This window comes from Leishmania mexicana, chromosome 13 (genome assembly GCF_000234665.1).
Source record: "Leishmania mexicana MHOM/GT/2001/U1103 complete genome, chromosome 13".
Lineage (NCBI taxonomy): Eukaryota > Euglenozoa > Kinetoplastea > Trypanosomatida > Trypanosomatidae > Leishmania > Leishmania mexicana.
Window position 1 is genome coordinate 46,337 of NC_018317.1, and position 18,772 is coordinate 65,108.

Here is an 18,772-nt window from a genome sequence, read left to right on the forward strand (position 1 = left end):
ATGATAAGAGCGTCGAACGGAGACCGGCTGAGGGATGAGGAATGGAATAGAAAGGGGGGACTGATAGACCGAGACAGATGGACTCTCCTGCGATGCATGGTGGGTGTATATACGTGTGTGTGTGTGTGTGTGTGTTGGGGGGGGGGGGCGACAGGACACACACACAGACGGACATAATAGAGTTGGCATGCAAGGACTTGAGCCACCACAAAAAAAAAGCAACAATGACAAGGCGAGAAGACAGTAACGCAAGACAAATATGTTTCCTTCTTTTTCCCGTACATGCCCGGCTACACACTCGCTCGCCCTCTTCGCCTGCATCCATGGATGCGTGCGTGTGTCAGCGTGTGTCTTCTACACATGCTGCTGTACATCGAATAGGGGGGAGATAGAGAGAGTACTAACATGCACGAATGTGCAACGTTAAACAAGAAAAGATTCGTGCGCCGGTTGGTCCATGCTAGAGGAAAGAGCAAGTAGGCCGAGAGGAAGAGGGGGAAGGGTGTCGTTCACGTGCAAGGAGCAGCGCCGACCGCGCCCCCCACCGGGCCCTTCGTCGTGATCGGGGTGCGGTTGCCCCCCCCCTGCGCGGCCCCCTCCCTCCCCTGTTGCACGTGCCTTCTTACTGGACCGTCGCCGGGGCACCCTGCTGTTGCTGCTGCTGGAGCACTTGCTGGTAGTAGTCGTATTTGGCAGAGGTGCTATTCCGCTTCAGCACATCCATGACGGGACCCATGCACATCTCAAAATGCCGGCGGTTCAGCTTCGCCGTCGTGACGTCCGTGACGGCCACGATGTCTGCAACGGTGCGGTGCTCGTTGAGGAATTCCAGTTCGCCAAAGTGGTCACCGCTGTGGAACTCGCACACTTTCGTCTTGTTGCCGGCCGCGTCGCGGCCAATGACCTCCACAGTGCCTTCGGTAATGATGTACAGCCACTCGCCCTCCTCGTTGTAGTGGATGATATAGTCGCCGGCAGCGAACTCATCGCTCGTGAGGGCGTCTGCGATCTGCATGCACTCGTAGGAGTCGAGGCTCTGCAGGAAGGGAACCTTGGCCAGCATCGACACGTACATTTCACGACGGCGGATGCAGGAGCCCATGACGAGGTTGCGGTACGTTTCACGGTCCAGCACCCACGCTACCAGCGTCTCCGTGGACACCTTCACGCTTGCTACGGCAGGTGTGTCGTACAGCAGCTCCAGCTCGCCAACCGCCGTTCCCTCCGTCTTAACGAACACCTTTTGGCCCTCTTTTATAATATCCGCCTCACCGCTCTGAATAACGTAGAGCTTGTCGCAGTGGGTCTGGCCGAACTCGATGATGCACTCGTCCCTCACGAACTCCTCGCGGTACATCGCTTCAGCCACAGTTAGGATGTCCTTGCTGCCGAGGAAGCCAAAGAGCACGTTGTGGCTCAGCAGCTTGCAGATCATATTCGTGTCTTCCTGCGACTTTTCATGCACCGGGGGCACGTAGTTCTTGGCCGCCTCAGGATCAATGCCCTCGACTCGTACTGTCTGGCGACGAGCGCGGCCGGCGCCGAGTGACGTCAGGTCCGCCGTGGCCTGGGTCGGCACCCACTCCAGGTTCTCGCCGAAGGCGGATCCCGAATTCGCGTTCCCATCCTGTTCGGCGTCCCACATGTTGCGGGTGTTCTCCTCGCACTGCTTTGCAATCTTGTTGCGAAGATCAAAGTCTATGCGGGTGTCGCTCACCTCGATGAGGCACATGCGTTGGTTCACCTGCGCCAGGGAGAGCAGCTTGCGCCCCGCGTAGTTCGAGATGGGGTTGTTGCTGAGGTTGAGCGAGTTGGCGGTGGGGTGCGCCTTGAACACTTCCACGATACGGTCAATCACGGCATTGCCTTTGACAGCCTCCTCACTGAAGTCTGAGTTGTACAGCTTCTGGTCCGTGGCGTTGAGGGAGCGGAAGCAGCTCAGATGCTCAATGACGTCCAGCACTGCCAGCAGACCGCGGTTGCCGACGTAGTTGTTGCTGAGGTCGATCTCGAGGATGCTGTCGAAGGTTTCTCGGCTCTGAAAGAACTCCACCAGCTTCGCATTGGGTGTCGTGACGCCCTCCTGGTTGCACGCCTGCAGGAAGAGCGAGATGGGGGTGTCTTCCGCGGACATCGCGCCTGTTTATAGAGGGAAGATGAGGAGAAGAGAGGAAAAGGTGGTGTGGCGCCACTGGGTAAGGGACGGAGGAGGTGAGCGATCGAACGATCGGAGGGCTGTGACGCGGAACAGCGGACGGGGGAGGGGGGAGGAAGTCGGACTGTGTGTATGTATATACGGGCACACAAGAAGACACGGGGACAATACCAGCGCACCCGCACACGTACGTGCGCAGCGGAGAGCCAAGCAAGCCGACGAAGACGGCGAACCACAAGAGAGGAGAGAGAACAACAAAACGAAGGAAAACGCGCACACGCACGAGAGCCAAAGTTGGAGGGGAGGGGGAGCAGAAAGGGGAAAAAGGGATGCGGCGACACTGACGGGGATGTGCAGGTGCGTGGGCGAGAGAGAGAGAGGGAGACAGGGAGGGTCAGAGAGACGCACGCGTCGGAAGCACATGTGGCAGCGAGAGAGAGAGAGTCACTCAGACACACCCACTCACGGCAGCAGAGACTGGCCACACGTGCCAGCGCCGACACGCACCAAGTATATGAGTGCATGTGTGGGTGTTATCGAGCATGCCGCTCTCTCCAAGGCCGCAGTTGCTGCATTACCCGGCCTCGCCTTTCTCACGAGTGGCTTGATAGAGAGATGTATAGATGTGCACGTGTCGACGCGCATGTACGACCGGTGGCCGTGCTGTGCTTTGGAGAAAAGCAAGAGACGATTGGTGGGCGGTGGTTGGTGAAGAGCCTTCCACGGAAACGCGATGGTGGGCCGTGAGAGAGACAGGAGAAAAGACAGAAAAAGAGCGCGGTGAGCTGCGAGGGACGGCACTCGTACACATGCGCTCTGCTGCGGATCTTGCGGCCTCTCACCATCCATGTGGCACTCGCCTCTTTCACTTCTCTGCAGCTCCATGAATGCTGTTCAGTAGTGGTAGTACGGCGTGTCGTACGCGTAGGCGCCTCGCCTATCCTTTAGGAGCCAGCGCTTGTCGAACATCACACACGAGCGCGGCGTCTTTGTGTGAAGCTTTGCTGCTGCCTCGAGAAGCGTGGCCTCCAGAACCAGCGTGGCCGTGTAGCGCGCGCCAGATATCGAGCCACCACCATTCCCAGTACTTCCTCCGGCCGAGGAAGAGGACACCTTGCTGCCGCTGCTCGCCTGCGAGTCTTTCAGCGAAGTGGAGGCGCTGCTGCGCTCTCGGCGTTGCCTTCTCTTTGAAGAGGTCGGAGAGGTTGGTGGTGAGGCGCTGTCGTCATCGTCGCTGCAGCGCGCCGCCGCGGCGTTGGCAGCAACGGGCTGATAGAAGGCGAACTCGCTCTGCAGGAGTAGCGTTTCCATGTCGTCTGTGTGGATTGGTATGTCCATCAGCGCACGAAGCTCCGCCAGGGTGAAGCGCAGCTCCGGCTGTGCGGTCCGTGACACACGCCGGTGTAACGGAGCAACCGCGGCTAGAGACCGCAGCAGCGCGCGTCGCCAATAGGAGAGGAGCAACGACTGCCCGTGGGGCGAGAAGGGTCGACTGATGGCTCCACCAGACCGCCCACAGAAACCGCACCCGCACACACGTTGCCGCTGCCGAGTCATCCAGTACGCCACATCCAGCAGGAAAGTAGCCACACCCGTGCGTTGAAAGATGGGCAACGTGACAATGCACGAGAGCGTGTGATCAGGGTGGTGCTTCAGCCTGCTGAAGTACCCCATCACCGCGTCGCCGTCCCAGTCCTCCGCATCGAAGTCGCTCGCAACCTGGCGGAACCCCTCTCTCGAGAGCGCGACCAGGTTGTCCACTCCACACTGCTCGGCGGACGTACCGGACGGCAGTGCGGCTGGCATGTACGGCAGCGAGGCACGTGGAATCGTCACCACCACGTACTCGTACAGGTCGACATCATTCGACAGCACTTTGCTCTCGATGAGCTGTTTGCCCAGGAGGGAAAGGCAGCGGCCGTAGTGGAGGTCCTTGGCGCCGTCCACGAGGAACGCCTTGTACCCGGCGTCCTCGTCATGGTAGATGAGTCGACCAGGCGGGGTGCGCAGGCGGCAGTACTCGCCGGCCAGGTGTACGTAGTACTGCTCCCGCGTAAAGAAGGGCGAGAGACAGCGGTGGCACACGTAGACGGAGTGACAGACGTCGTCTTCGGGGAGGGCCAGGTACTGTAGAGCGCTGTAGGGTGCAGGAAACCAAGGCTGGAAGGCGTAGCACAGATACACCACCTCGCACACGGCCGTGTCATGCTCCATCGCGGCCACCCACTCCTCCGGTGCTTCGCGGGGCTGTCCAGACAGGTGCGAGACGGCGGACACTGACGCCACCCCTTCGTCATCGCGAGGTTCCGGCACCGTTGCGGGCGGCTCAGGGGGCGAAGAGCTAGCGGAAGTCATTGCAGCGGTGTTGTTGGCGAGGGCGACGTCCCCAGACGCCGGGGCGAGAGCGAAGGCATCATACCAGCCATCGTAGCGGTAGTGGTAGCCGCCGTTTGAGACAAAGCTGCCGCCGGCGGCGCGCAGCTCGTTGCAGCTGTGTATGGTCCCGCTCCCAATAGTGCTGAGCGGGGCCCCGCTCCACGACAGTGCAGCCGCCTTGCGCCGCTGCCGCGCCAGCTCCGCGCCAAACTCGATGTGGGTGCAGTGAACGTAATACAAGCGCCGCCATGGCTCCTCGGCGTGGGGGCGCACCCCCACCACCACCCCTGTCACGGCGAATCCGTCGCTGCGGATGCCATCGGAGCTGTTCGTGGCATGCGTGGATGTGGAGTCGGTGAGGAAAAGACGACACCGCTGGCCGACCTCCATCGTGACTGCCCCACCCCTGCAGAGCAACGCAGGAATGGTGAGAGAAGCAAATCCCGCATGAGCAATGAAAGACGTGAAAGAGGGAAGGGTGTGAGAGAGGCAGCGGGCGAAGTGCAAGCGGGAGACACGAGACAAGAAAAACGGAAGCGCTCCGCTGCGCTTCAGCGTCCCTCTCCCTCTCTTCCCTAGACATGACACACCTGCACGCACACGTCCACAGACGTGTCGACCGCCATCGCGCGGAGCATGCAGCGGCGTGGCCATCCGTTGGCATCCTCTTCCATTCCCTTTGTATCCTCAAAAGACCAGCACGAGAAAGGTGGGCGCGGTGCCGGTGGCGGCTTCATAAACGGCTCCCCACCACCTCAGTGGCGGTTAGCGCGGTTCACCATACACTGTCGCTGGTTGGTGTGAATGCATGTCCTCTGCAGGCAGCCCGTGGAGCCTCTATGGTGGAAATCAGATCTATCAACACTGACCATCTACCCCAGCGCGGCTCCCTGGAGCGTTCCCCTGCCGGTGCGTGCTCGAGAGGTGGTGGGAAAAGAGGGAAGACGGACAGGGTGGCGTGGGGTGCAGTCGCCACTGCTCCACCTCCTGTGCCGCGCAGGCAGAGCTACTGAGAGGTGGCGTCTCCGGACCAGCCTCACCGTAGATGGCGCTGCACCTGTCAAACAGTGCGCGGGCAAGCTTTGTGTGACCAAGCTCTGCTGCCAGAACGCCTTTGAGCACCAGCGTGCGGACGAACAGTGGATCTGTGGGGCCAAGGTACCGCCGTCGCGTGGCTGCCACTGTGTCTAGCAGCTTTAGCGCCTCGACGGATCGACTCTCCAGTAGTCGGTACACCTGCGCCACGTGTTCCATTGTCAAAGCCAGCTTCAGCTCCTCCGTACCATCACCGCACTCGCCGTCGTCTCCGCCTACGCCTCGACGAAGCGCGCGTTGAGCGGCGTCCTTGTCGCTGCGCTGCCGCAGCGCGTGAAGATGCACGCGAATCGCCATGGAGCGCTGCCACGCTTGCAGCGCGGCGATGTAGTCGGCCGCCTCGTAGTGGCAGACGCCGATGGTGTGCAGGACGTCAGCGAGAAGACTACGGGACGGCCCGAGCGTGTGCGCGAGCCGGTCTTGTGCGTCCAGCAGCAGCGCCATCACGCTCGCAAGCACAGTCTCTGGCGTACCTGAAGAGGCTGCAGTAGAGGATAGAGGTATTGACGAATGTGTCGGACGTGCGTCAGCGCCGCACACGTCAACCAATGACGCGACCCACAGTTCACCGTCTCCGCGACTGGCTGGCGAGAATGGGGTGCGCCGAAGCTGTTCAAGGCGAAGCACAGCACGGTTGTACGCGACGCCAGCCAGTCCCTCGTCCAGCTCACTACAGCACGCGCACTCCACCTCTGCAGATGTGCCAGCAGATGAAAGCCTCGTGTGCGTGCTGGTCAGGCGCTCTCTCCAGTACCCGTCGCACGTCACAAGCAGTCGCTCCGCCTCGGCGTAGTCCTGCACCGCCATGTAGATGCTCGATAGGAGCAGGAGACTGTTGCCGAAGAGTCGGTGGCGCTGCCGCTGTTGAGCTTGTGAAACTTCGCAGTCGACCGAAACACTGTCAGCGGTCTCTTCGTGATCGCCGCCTCCATGGCGATGGCTGGCGTGGTCGCTGATATCCCTGTGCGGGCTCAGTGACAGTGAAAGGAGCGCCTCTTCCGCCGCGCCGCGTGCGTGGTGAAGGTCACCGAGGCGGTAGAGCCGCGTGGCGTCAGCGTAGAGCACTGTCGCTAGGGAAAGACTCATAGTGTGCCTCTCACCGCAAACTTGCACGGTCGAGCCTCTAGTCCTCTCCATGACCGGGAGTGCACACATCAGCGATGACAGCAAAGTAAGAGATGGGGCAGGGGGAAGAGGAAAGGTAAAATGAAGGTGCAGCCCGGTAGATGAAGGCTGTGGGGAGAATGTGAGAGAGAAGGTGCTTGCCTTTTCCCATGTGCATATCGGCGCCGTCCTCTGCTACCGTCCCCCTCCCCCCAAGAACGGCGCTGAGGTACACACACACAAGCACGCGGCGGTGACCTCCGCTACAGCGCGAGAGAGCGAGAGCGACTGAGAGTGGGCATGGGGTCCGCCCTTTCAGTGCGAGTGGCTGTGAAGGAAGCGGGGCAGTGGAGAGCAGAGAGCCGCCGTGGCCCTCCCCTGTTAAAGGCGCTGCTGCATCGGCAGCAGACACAGTATTCCGGCGAGTATAGAAGAGAGGGGTGTTCGCCTCGCTGCATCTCTCTCGTGGTAAGTGTATGTCGGTATGTGCACTTTCAGAGCACCGCAGGTGCGCTCACGCGCGCTCTGCAGACGAAGCGGAATAGTAAAAGAAGACTCGAAGGAAAGGCAGAAGAAATGACGCCCGGGGCCGGCTGAAATCCAAAGTGGGCAGGGGGTGGGGTGGGATTGTGCGGGCATGCAACATCAACGACAACAGCGGGGTACACATCCTCCGTCACTGCCCTCGCCTAAATACAACAAAAGCCACGGAGAAAGTGCAAGAGAGCGGGAGCGCGCATACGTCCGCCGGCACGCACACGCCCGTCCTCATTGTCCCACAGAGCGAAGGCCACACACACACACACACACACAGAGGTGAGGTGAATCGAGCGAAAAGAGAAACACGAAATGACGGTGGAGGCCAGCGAAAAACGAGCTGGCGGTCCGGCAACCGCGTAGGGAAGCGTATGCACGTGTACATCCAGTGACGCGCAAAACCCGCTCGCATATCGGCGCATAAGCGCGTGCACGCCTGACTGGCGTGGCGCTGCCTCCTCTCTCCACCTCCTCGTGTAGGCGTGTTTGGAGAAAACAGCAAGAAGCGCATCCGTTGCCGCCGTCCACCACAGCACTTTGCACACGTACACGCATTCACAGGGTAAGACGAAGTGGGATTAGAGAGAAGCCACGACGGAAATTTAGAGAAGAGGTAATCGCGCAAAGAACGTGAGAGCGGCCGAACATCCTCCGACCGGCAACATCAACGCCAGCCAATGCAAAATACGAGTTTGGATGAGGAAGGAAAGCACACAGAAGCGGAGATCGAGAGGTGCACAGACATGAGAGACGTCGAAGATCACCTCCGAAAAAAGCCGATGTGCACACATTATATAGGATATCCATATATATATATATATATATTACTATGTATATTACTATGTATATGCGCCTGTGTCGATGTGTGCACTCCAGTGACAGAGAGAGGCACACACACACACACGCCGACACGGACAGGGCAGGACAGAGTCAGAGAGGGCGGAGGGGGGAGGACGGGAGACGGGAAAGAGTGTACAACAGGGATGAGAGTGATGCGCGAAAAAAAAGACAGAGAGAAGGGAGAGAAAGCTAAGGAATCACTAAGATGGGAGAGTTGCGGTGTACGTGTGCGCTTGCGTTCATGTGTGTGGGTGCATCACGCACACACGCACAGATGTATATGGACGCACGACTGCGGCACAACACAGATAAAGGTGAAGAGGAAAAGAGTCCCATAAAGAGAGAGAGAGGAGGCTGCAGCTATGTATGCCGACATGCATGCACACACATGCTTCTTGACCCACCACCTCGCCCTTGTTGCTGTCCCGTCGTCGCCACCAAGGGTTCTGCTTTTCCCGCTGCCGTTTGGCGTACGTCCCCCTCCCCATGATCATCACAGCGGCGGCGGTGGCGGCAGCGGTGGCGGTGGTGGTGATGGCCGCATCGCACAGAAAGAGGAGCACGGGTGAGAAAGATGGGCATGTGTGTGAGCATGGAATAGAAACACAAAAACAAGATCGATGCGTCCTTCGATGTGGCGAAGGTGGGAGACGAGAAGGGGGGACGGCAGACATGCGCGTACCTGTCTGAGGGGAGGAGGGAGGGAGGGACCTCGATCGTCGGTGAGAGACCCGAGAGAGCAGGGAAACACATGATGGCAATCCTCGCAGACTGAACGAGTGAACACCACAATAGAGGAAGGGAAAGAGAAGAGAGCAACGCGTCAAGGACAACAAGCGCCACCAGCTCCAACAGGGAGAGAGGGGGGAGGAGGAGGGGGAAGGGGGGCTACAACACACACACATACACACAGCGACGAAGAAGCAAGAAGGAAAGGGGGGAAGAAACAAAGGCCACAGATGCCGGCTTAGGTCAGAAAGAGGAGGATGAGACGGCGGCGAAAAAAAGGGGTGGATTAGGGACCGGGTCACGGCGAGGCGAGGGCGGTGCGTGGGGTGGAGAAGGCCAGTGGGGAAACCTCTCATAATCGCACACCCCGCACGTGCACACGGAGAAGGAGAGAGGGCGGGGCGAAGGGTAAGAGAGGGAAAACAGAGAAAACAAAGAGTTGTACGAGGAGGAAGAGGAGGAGGTGTTTAGGTTGACACAGCACAGTCTCTATGACGTGAGCAACTCTCCTCCATCCCTCCTCTTCCAACCTCCGTAGAGATATTCGCCACCGCCTCGAGATCATGTGATATGCACATGCACGCGTGCAGCACACGAGAGCAGGAGAAGTGAGGCAATATGGGGTTAGAGAGCCAGAAGAAGGCAAGTCCGAAAACGAAGACAGCCGCACAGAGGCACACCTAACACCTATCACGCGCGCAGCCAGGCGCAGCGGTAGAGCGAAGCCAACGGCAGGATCCACGACGGGGAGGAAGGATGTACAGCGAGAGAGATGGGAAACAAGGAAGAAAATTCGAGTCAAAAAAAAAGAGAACAAAATTCGACAATAAGATCCGAAGCACACGCACACACGCAGAGAGAGGTACACCAAGTGGGGGGCAGAGGGAGCAGAGCAACGCAACCACTGCCGAAGTCCGCAGGGATGAGTGACAGCGCAGCAGAAATGAGATAAGAAGAAGAGAGGGTATGAGCCGATGCCGTGTGTGCGGGCGTCGCCGCTCGTGTACACGCACACATGCATCCCACATCGCACCACATAGATTTTGCTTCGTGTGACATACAACACCACCACCATCCAGCAGACAACATGCTCTCTTCTGCACTCTTTTCGATCATCTTGCTTACCTCTCGCATGTCGGCCAGTCACCACCACCACCTCTGTCCATGTCCCCTACTCCGCCCATCCGCCGCACCGGAGTGACGTCCCTTCTTCATCTCGTCGCTCCTCCTCCTCACCCTCAGTGCGGTTGGGTGCACCGCCGTCTGGTCCAGAGCTCTTCATGTGCGCCGTCGACTTTAAGGGAAGAGATGCGGAGCGGTGGAAGACACCTGTCTTCCAACATCACACGCAGCGGCACACCCGCACACAGATAGCAAGACAGTATGCCGCTAGTGTGCCCTCAAGCGTGGGACTGATGCGCGCATGCACCGCTGCTGTGGCGACCACGAAGAGACGGCGGCGGTGGCGCGAGATGAGAGGCGGCCCGCACAACTAGTTGGGTGAGGACAGCGAATCGCGGAAAGAACGAGAGGGAGAGAGAGGACACGTGTATGTGTCTTTGTGTACAACAGAGAGCAGGCAAGATTAGGCAGCATTCTGGGGGAGGGGAGCGGAGCACGCACGCACGCACACCAACACGCATAACGATGGGAACGATAAGACCCAATGAAAAACGAGCTTACACGTACACTCACCGGAGGCGGCAGCGCAAACGCCGCCAACCACCAAAGCAACACAGATGGAGAGAGAGAACCACGAAGATCAGCAGAGAGCAGACACCGCGCCCATACAGAAACACAGACAGAGCGAGAGCGAGAGAGCGAGATGCCTCTGCACCCCCAGTGGATGACGAGAAAACACGAAAGAAAACTCAGAAGTGGAAGAGAGAAAGGACTAGGACGAGGGACACGGACCCCAGCGGCCGTGCTCGTCCCTCACGGCCCTCACCACACCTCCTCTCCCGCCTCCACAGCGAGACAAAGGGGCCAAACGGATGGGGGAGGGGCGCGGCACCGATAAAGACACCGCCTGAAGTACGAAAAGTCGAAAGAAAAAGCGTGAAGAAAGCAAATCTTCGACGCACCGAGGGGTGCAACTGTGCGGCGGTGGTGAGAGCGAGATGGGGTGGGCACGCAGGCACACACACCCACAACTGCGACAGACCACGCTGGGGCTGGGGCTGTGACTATGTCATCACAAGAGACGGAAACGCGAACGTCTGAGTGGCATCTCCTGCGCATGCACTCGGGCACATAGACAAAGGGAGAAAGGAGTGGGGGGAGGTGGCAGCAGCGCATCCCATAGATCTACAAGGAAGACGGGTAGGTCACGCTGCAACCCCACGACAGTGCGACGGACGAGCACGTGTGCTCGAGGTGCACACAGTGGCTTGCCGCCCCATTTTTTGTTGTTCCCCGTCGACCGGCCACCTGCCGGCTTGCCACGCCACTTCTCTCTCCCTATCCTAACCCATCCGGCTCCTCGCCGCCGATTCCGCCGCACGTGACCTCCGCTACAGATGTTACTCGGGGAGGTAGCCCATCGCGCTCAGAGTCTCTATGTATTCGTTGTGTGGCACAACCCACACGGCGAACCCGCCCTCGGCCGAAAAGTTGGTGCAGGACCCGGGAAGCTTCCCCTTGCGCACCTGCATCGCAATCTGCTGATACCCGGCCAAGCCTTCTGAGGTGGAAGTCTCGTAGTAGTGGACGACGTCGAGCCCGGGACCCTGCTGCTGCTGCTGCACCGAGTCTCCGCTGGACTTGTCAAGCATGTCCTCCACGTTCGAGTAGGAGCCATACGGCGATGAGCTAGTGGGCTTCCTCGTCCCAGCGGACGCGGCGGCGTTGCGGCGCGACTGCTTGCGCAGGCTCGCAAAGTCAACGTTGCCGTAACTTAGCACCTTCCGCGCTGTCTCTACGGCGCGCTCCCGCAGTTCCACGCAGCTCGCCTGCCACGGACATTGGTGCAGGAGCTCGTTGTTGAGGATACGCTCGCTGCCGCCATGACCAAGCGGCGTAGGCGGCAGACTCGTCGCCTCTCTCGAGCGTGTGACTGCCTCGTAGAAACGCCTGAACTCCTTCAGCTGTGCCTTGCTAGGGGTGGAGACAGGATGCCTCAGCGCCGGAAGTGACGCGGTCTTCGTGCGAGGACGCGCCGTGTAGTAGGCGCCGCTGCTGTTTTGGCGCTTGGAGACGTAGCCCTTGTGCATCGCGGACGCCACAGCTGCGCCGATGTCGGAGCGCTGCACCAGTGTTAGCGTCAGCATGACTGCGTGTGTAGATACGCGATGGCAGATGTCTGTGTGAGGGACGTGTGCTAGATGTTGGCCTGGGCGAGCAGGAAGTGGGTACGGGGTGCGTTGCTTCAGTGTAAAAAGTCACGCGGGGCAGACGTAAAGATAATCGATGCACTCGCTTCCTGATACATGCATATATATACGTGTGTGGGTGGGTGGGTGGGTGTGGTAGCCGTGGTGGCAGTGAAGCCGCAAGCGCATATCATCACGGGCACAGAAATACGAGAGACAGAGGTGGGACGAGGAGAGGAGCGAGGATAGAATGAGGCATACAGACAGAGAGCGGCAGCGGCAGCAGCAGCAGCAGGGAGCTCAAGAAAGGTACCAGCTCATCATTGCCAACCCAACTCGTGCACGTGGAAGCGTATTTTATAGAGGGAAGGAAAGGTGAAGCACAACGACAGCAACAATCAATGTTAGCATGGATGCGGGACAGACACACAGGCAGATGCACGCATACGGGTCTACGCACACGCAGAAAGGGAAGAAAAGGGGTCAGGACATAGGCGCGCTCCTTTCGTCTTGCGCCTCTTGTGTGTACGTGCGTTGCTCAGTGCGCCGCAAGTTGCGCTCAGCGACAGCATTCACAAATTAGCATCGTGTACACACACGCCAGCAGAGCACAATACCACCCACAGACACACGCTCATGCAAACACGCGTGCGCGACACCCCTCACGAACCTGTTGCAGTCCCCCACGAGGTGAGAACAGACGCGTTCAAGACGTGAATAGGAGGAAGGGAGCAGGTGAACAGATGCGAAGGAAGAAGAGCAGCTCTGCACGCGAAACACACACGCACACACCGAGTGCGTGGGGGAGGGGGCAGAAGTCGCCGGAGATGCGTGTGAGCGCCAGCACAAAAATCATTGCTTTCCTTTTGCATGTACTCGTGCACCCGGCATGCACTGTAAGACCACCCCCGACGACCCGCACGACAGGCGTCACCGCTTCCGCCCTCGAGCGCAGGGCCCTGGGCGTGGCCCGCGTGGATCAAGGCATGCAGTCCAGCCAGTTCCCTGTGTCACCGATCGCGCAGCACGTATCCGAGGAAGGCCAAGTAGATCCCCGCTAGACGCATGACCTGATTCGGCGGCACGATGCTTCGTTGTATAAGACCAGGGTTCTGCCGTCGTGCAACACGAGGTAGATGAGCTGTGTGGTGATTCTGTATGCGTCTGTTGGTTGACTTGTTCGTGGGTGAAACGGGCACGCTGATAAAACAGAAAACAAAAAAAAACGCGCGTACCTTCCGTGGTCATTAGAGGAGACGAAGGAGGTAGAAGAGGGTGCGAGGAGGAGGATGGGGCTGCGGAGCCCTCCCTCCGCTGCCAAAGCGCAGGTGGCACACACACACACACGCACACGCACACGCTCAGACGCATATATAAACGGTCCCCCTGGGTACTAGCGTCAGCAAGAAGCACTTGGAGAGGAAGAAAAGAGAAGAAGGGGGAAGGGGGAAGGGGGAAGGGGGAAGGGGGAGGGGGAGGGAATCAAAGGCATGGGCAGAAGTAAAAACACCGAAATATAAAATGGAACGAAGACGTACTCGCGTGTGCTTTGGCACACAAGTCGGTGAACGGCGGAAGGCCGAAGACGGTGCGTCAGGCACACAGAAAGGAAGAAACGAAGAAAAGACAGAAATCGCTCGTCGAAATCCAATAAAGCGCACACCCGCACATGGCCAGTGCATTCATCTCACGTGCGGCCTCTACTCCCTCCCTCCTGGTTGCTCCTCTCTCTCCCCCCCCTCGTTTTGACGGCCTTCTGTCATGGCCTCCTCGTCCCCCTCTTCTACGATGCTCTTACCCATCCCCCCCCCGTCCCGATATGCTCGTCCGCAACACGGAAAACGCACAGCCAACACACACACACGTAAAACGGAGAGGAAGGGAAGATGGTAAGTAAGGGGGGACAACAGGAGAAAAGGACACATACACGCGTACACACATGTATGTGTGTGTGCGCGCGCGTATGCAGGAGACCGAGAACGGTCGATGCAGGTATGGAGTCAAGAGGTACGGGGCCAAACAGAGACACATGCACCGACATGCACGCAAGCCAACGATGGCGATGACACTCATGAGGAGGAATGATGGCCGGCACAAGGGAGAGAGAAAAGGGACGGAAAGTGACTGCATGGAAGAGGGAAGAGGGGACACACACATCCACACGTGTACACGTACAAGAAGGCAATCCAATACGCAGCAAGGAGAGAGAGGGGGGAGGGGGGAGAAAGGGCGCGCAACAGAACACAAAAACGCGGGCTGAAAATGGGCAAGCACAAATAAAAAGAAAGCGAGAGACGTACACCACACGCAGAAGAGGACTTAACGCTTCAACACGTCCGTTTTTTCTGTGCGGTACAGCGTGAGTTAAACTCTACTCGAGGCCGGGCCTGTCCGCAGGACCCACATCGCGTGGTGCAAAGCAGCCGTACACACGTGTGCACCACAGCAATGCGCCGACCCAGTCATCGGAGCATGGCCTCTGACTCGAGCTCCGCCGCTACCCGGGGCATCCCCTTCGGGGTGGCGCAGGCTCGCCAACCAGTGGGCGGTGAGAGCCGGGGGTGGGTGGGTGGGATTCGTTCGAGTTACACGGACACTTTGCCAATCATATGGATAGCACAAGCGTGCTCACTGTCGCAGGTCGCTCCCACGCATCACCATCCACGACCGCGCCGCCGCCATGAGTCGCCATGAGTCCCTCTGACTTCCCCACATCCTAGGCACTTGGCACCGTCACCGCCAGGAGGTCCCTTGGCATTGGCAAGGACCAGGGGCTGCGTGGCCTCCTCCCCGAGAGAGCGGGGGAAGGGGGGGTGCACCGGGCCCCTGTTGACACCACGCACGGAGAGGTGTTTCCCTCCCCACACCCCACGGCATCATCAGGTGAACGGAGAGAAGCGGAAAAACGGACGGGAAAAAAATAGATGGGGAACGCAAAGGGTGCCGTACGCGCTTGTGCCCAGGCTCATGCATGCGAGCCCCTTTGCCGGTGTGCGTGCGTGTGCGCGTGTGTATGCGGTGTGCACGTGGCAGCGAAAACAGGAAGAGGGCGGAAAAAGAAAACGGGAAGAGACAAGACAAGGAAGGGCGGCGGCGGCGGCGATTGCGGAGCACGCGCCGTGGACGGAAAAGAAAATAAAAACGCAGTCTAGGCGAAACTCGCCATCAACAGCCCCAGAGACAGCAACGACACAGGGAAGAGAACAGCGGCGGTCACGAGCGCCCAGCGCATGCAGGTGGGAGCGCTCTACTGCGGGGGTGCAGAGTAGACGTACTCCATCATGGCCTTGGTGTACGAACTCAGCAAGTGATCGGACAGCACAATGCGCATGTTCGTCCGGTCACACAGCAAGCCGATGGCGGTCGCCGGATCGTCCGTGCATATGTACTTGCTGCGTGGATGCCAAAGGAAGTGGTAGCAGCCAAACGGGTCCATCGATTGCTTTTCACGATGTTCAGCTGTCGAGTAGCGCTTCAAGTCGATGTCGCTCATGACGAGCTCGCCTTCCACGGAAGTGCATTTTTCTTTCAGTTCTCCATCGCCTGCGACGCGAGCGGCGTCGTTGTCGAATGGCTCGCGGCTTGGGAGGAAGAGATCGCCATGTTCGGTCTCGTTAACGCAGATGACCGGGTCGACTGGTGACACCGAGCGCTTCGAGTCTTTCTTGCGCGTGGTCTGAGGCCCATTCGCCATGTCCACAGAGTGATAGCGCGCGTTGCGTCCAATGGAGGCAGCTAGGTTGCTCTCTCCGGCATCATCCCCATTCTTCATGGGCGCGGAGCCACGAGGCTCCTCATGCGAAGCGGTCCAGAGAATGATGCAATCCCGCACCTTCCGCGTGGAGGTCAGCGGGGCGTCCTGCCCCAAAATCGAGGCACAGCTGGCCGTGTTGCCAGAGTACAGCAGTGAGTCCACAAAGCCCAGTCGCGGCACCATGTCGCTGGCGTGCACAAAGTGCTGGTAATTCTTGGTGAGACTGTTCTTGATGAGCACATCCGACAGGGCTTGATTGGCGATGAGCGGCGCGCCGAATGTCACGCACAACAGCCGATCACGCGTCTGTGGCGTGTTCTCCAGCAGCATGCACGTTGTCAGCCAGGAGGCGACCGCGCCCCCGATACCGTGGCCGCACAGTACCACATCCTCACCGTTTTTCACCATCCGCAGCACGAGGCTCTGCACACGGAACATTATGTTGTCATCGCTTATGTAGCTGAGGAGGCCCTCCCGTACGCCCCACGTTGCCACATTCTTGTTCAGCCCTGCCTTCTGCGCCTCATCCTTGTTCGACACAACCTTGCCAAGCACCTCGTCGTTGTTCATCGCCTGGCTGGCCCACAGCTCCCGGGACATCATGCGCGTGCTTAGCACCTGATGCACGCCAGGCCGTCGGCTCGCGCCGGAGCTGAAGGCGATGAGGCGAATATTTCCTGGACCAGTAAACACAGTGAAAAGATCCGTTATTTGAACCGGTCGTATCAATCTCGCGTACACGGGAAAGTCTGTCATGGCCAGCGAGATGACCGGCACTGCCAGCGCCTCCCCGGCGATGCCGCACGCCACCAGGGCGAGTAGCACCTTTCGAGAGGACCAGATGTCGCCAGCCATGCTCGAAAACAGACGTTTCTCCAAACTCAACGGCATCGCGCAAGCAAAGATCTCATCCACCTCGTCAGCAGAGCGACCATCCACGATGGCTTCGTACTTGTCGCGCACCATATCCTCCAACGCTTCTGTCGACCCGCCTGGCAAGCCGCTGCTGTCGATGAGTTTTGCGACCTTTTTCGACGTGTCCATCACCGAGATGTGGCGCTGCTGGTGAAACGATATGGTGACGGTCGGGGATTTGCACTTGACGCATATATCGACGTAGACGAGTGGGTTGGAGCAGAGTGGGTTGATGCAGCGCCGCGGGGCCTCGATCTCGCACCCGAGCACGTACAGGCCCCAGCGGAAAGAGTTCGACTCCATCATAAGTGGGATGGCGTTCCCCAATTTTCTTCCGTCTGTATCGCCGTTCCTGTCATACGCGCCCCTCGCTGTCCTTTCACCCCTCACCGTCCTTTCACCCCTCGCCGTCCTTTCACCCCTCGCCGTCCTGTCACCCCTCGCTGTCCTGTCACCCCTCGCTGTCCTGCTGGACACGCCTGCCGAGTCGTACACGCTGTACCGCAGCTGCGTCATAAAGATCAGCGCCTTGGGCACGGCACATGTGAGGCAGGTACGGGTCAGCCGACCGCCCATGAAGTCGTTGGTACGCATGTAGTTACTGCAATCGGCACACGTGGCACGCCAGCAGAGCCGGCAGTGATGAATGCTCGACGGCGACATGAGGAAGCGGTGGCAGCAGTGGCAGCTCTGGCAGTTGCACGCGATCTTCACCATCTTGCACGTATTGCAGCGGGCATTCATTCCGCCCTCGTAGCAGGAGCCGTATCGCTTGGCGGGGTCGTTGCTTCGGACGCCAGAGGTGGTCGCGACCGCCTCCGACATCAACCCGCCCTTTTCGTACGGTCCCATGCCATCATCCATATCATCACTGGAGTCGCTGCTGCCAAAACGGTCCGCGGCATCCCGTCCCGGATCACCCATATCAAAGCGGTTGCCGGGGTACGCTCCCGGACCACCACCCGTCCTTGAGGTCGAGAATGACCCCTTTAAGTTAAGACCAGCTGACGTCGGCGAGCTGTTGCCGCGATTCCTGAACAGTTTCTTCATTGTTGGCAGGGGATAGGCGTATGCAAGGAGTTCACAGACCCACGCACGAGAAACGCCAAGGGCGGACCGAGGCGGAGACGAAAGAAAAGAAAAAGAGAGAAGATAATCGTCTGCAGCCTGCTGCGGAGGCACCGAAGAGATGTGGGGGGAGGGGGAGGGGGAGGAGGTACAAGATAAAGTCAAGAACGATGGCGCAGTAACGGAGATCAACAAGCAGAAGCAGAAAAAAATAAAAGACGCTGTTGCAAGTAGCAATGACTCTCTGTGTGTGCGTGTGTGTGCGTGTGTGTGCGTGTGCGTGTGTGTGCGTGTGTCTGTCTATGTAGAGAGATATAGATACACAGATATGCGTGCGCGCGTACGCCCCTTTTTTTCGCTGGCCGGGAGTACGTACCTCGGTGCTGTGGAGAAAAAAAAAATTCTCTGACTGGGCTAGACGGCACACACAGGCACAAGCCAACCACCACCACCGCCACCACCACCACGCGGTGAGTCAGGAAAGGGAGAGAGAAGGGGGAGGGGAGGAAAAAGGGAGACAGAGGCTGGCAGGGAAGCGGCCAGGCCAACGCGCACGGAAAAGGATCGAGGAGCACAGTTGATGAGAAGACAGGCTCTGGCAACGATGGCAAATAGTAAATCGAGAAGGAAAAAACGTAGCCCAATCGATAACAAGCCGAGAAATATGCGGGAGGAGGGGAGGAGGGGGCGCACACACACGAATACACACGTGGTCACGTACACAACGTCCCAAGCAAGCAAATAAGCAAGCAACCAAGAAGCAGCAAGAGAAAATCAGCAAAGGAAGAAGAAGATCGATGGCAACTCGCGCGTGGCGGCGGCGCTGTCAAGGATGCGCCTGCGCCCCTTCTTGTCGTGTTCTGGGTCGGCTCGTCCCGTCCTTTTTCT

At 59.0% G+C, this 18,772-nt stretch overlaps 5 protein-coding genes across 5 annotated transcripts; all 5 read right to left on the reverse strand.

The window, feature by feature from the left end:
• Window positions 1-622: 622 nt before the first annotated feature.
• LMXM_13_0160 (putative protein kinase A regulatory subunit) lies at window positions 623-2,134 on the reverse strand (the record flags this gene model as incomplete). Its single annotated transcript, XM_003873178.1, has 1 exon — window positions 623-2,134. One exon carries the CDS (start codon window positions 2,132-2,134, stop codon window positions 623-625), a length of 1,512 nt encoding a protein of 503 aa, XP_003873227.1.
• Window positions 2,135-3,049: 915 nt separating this feature from the next.
• LMXM_13_0170 (putative MOZ/SAS family acetyltransferase) lies at window positions 3,050-4,921 on the reverse strand (the record flags this gene model as incomplete). Its single annotated transcript, XM_003873179.1, has 1 exon — window positions 3,050-4,921. The coding sequence occupies one exon, from the start codon at window positions 4,919-4,921 to the stop codon at window positions 3,050-3,052; it is 1,872 nt and encodes a 623-aa protein (XP_003873228.1).
• Window positions 4,922-5,389: 468 nt separating this feature from the next.
• On the reverse strand, window positions 5,390-6,781 carry LMXM_13_0180 (conserved hypothetical protein; the record flags this gene model as incomplete). Its single annotated transcript, XM_003873180.1, has 1 exon — window positions 5,390-6,781. The coding sequence occupies one exon, from the start codon at window positions 6,779-6,781 to the stop codon at window positions 5,390-5,392; it is 1,392 nt and encodes a 463-aa protein (XP_003873229.1).
• A 4,577-nt stretch (window positions 6,782-11,358) lies between these two features.
• On the reverse strand, window positions 11,359-12,105 carry LMXM_13_0190 (hypothetical protein, unknown function; the record flags this gene model as incomplete). Its single annotated transcript, XM_003873181.1, has 1 exon — window positions 11,359-12,105. The coding sequence occupies one exon, from the start codon at window positions 12,103-12,105 to the stop codon at window positions 11,359-11,361; it is 747 nt and encodes a 248-aa protein (XP_003873230.1).
• A 3,289-nt stretch (window positions 12,106-15,394) lies between these two features.
• LMXM_13_0200 (hypothetical protein, unknown function) lies at window positions 15,395-17,680 on the reverse strand (the record flags this gene model as incomplete). Its single annotated transcript, XM_003873182.1, has 1 exon — window positions 15,395-17,680. One exon carries the CDS (start codon window positions 17,678-17,680, stop codon window positions 15,395-15,397), a length of 2,286 nt encoding a protein of 761 aa, XP_003873231.1.
• Window positions 17,681-18,772: the final 1,092 nt, after the last annotated feature.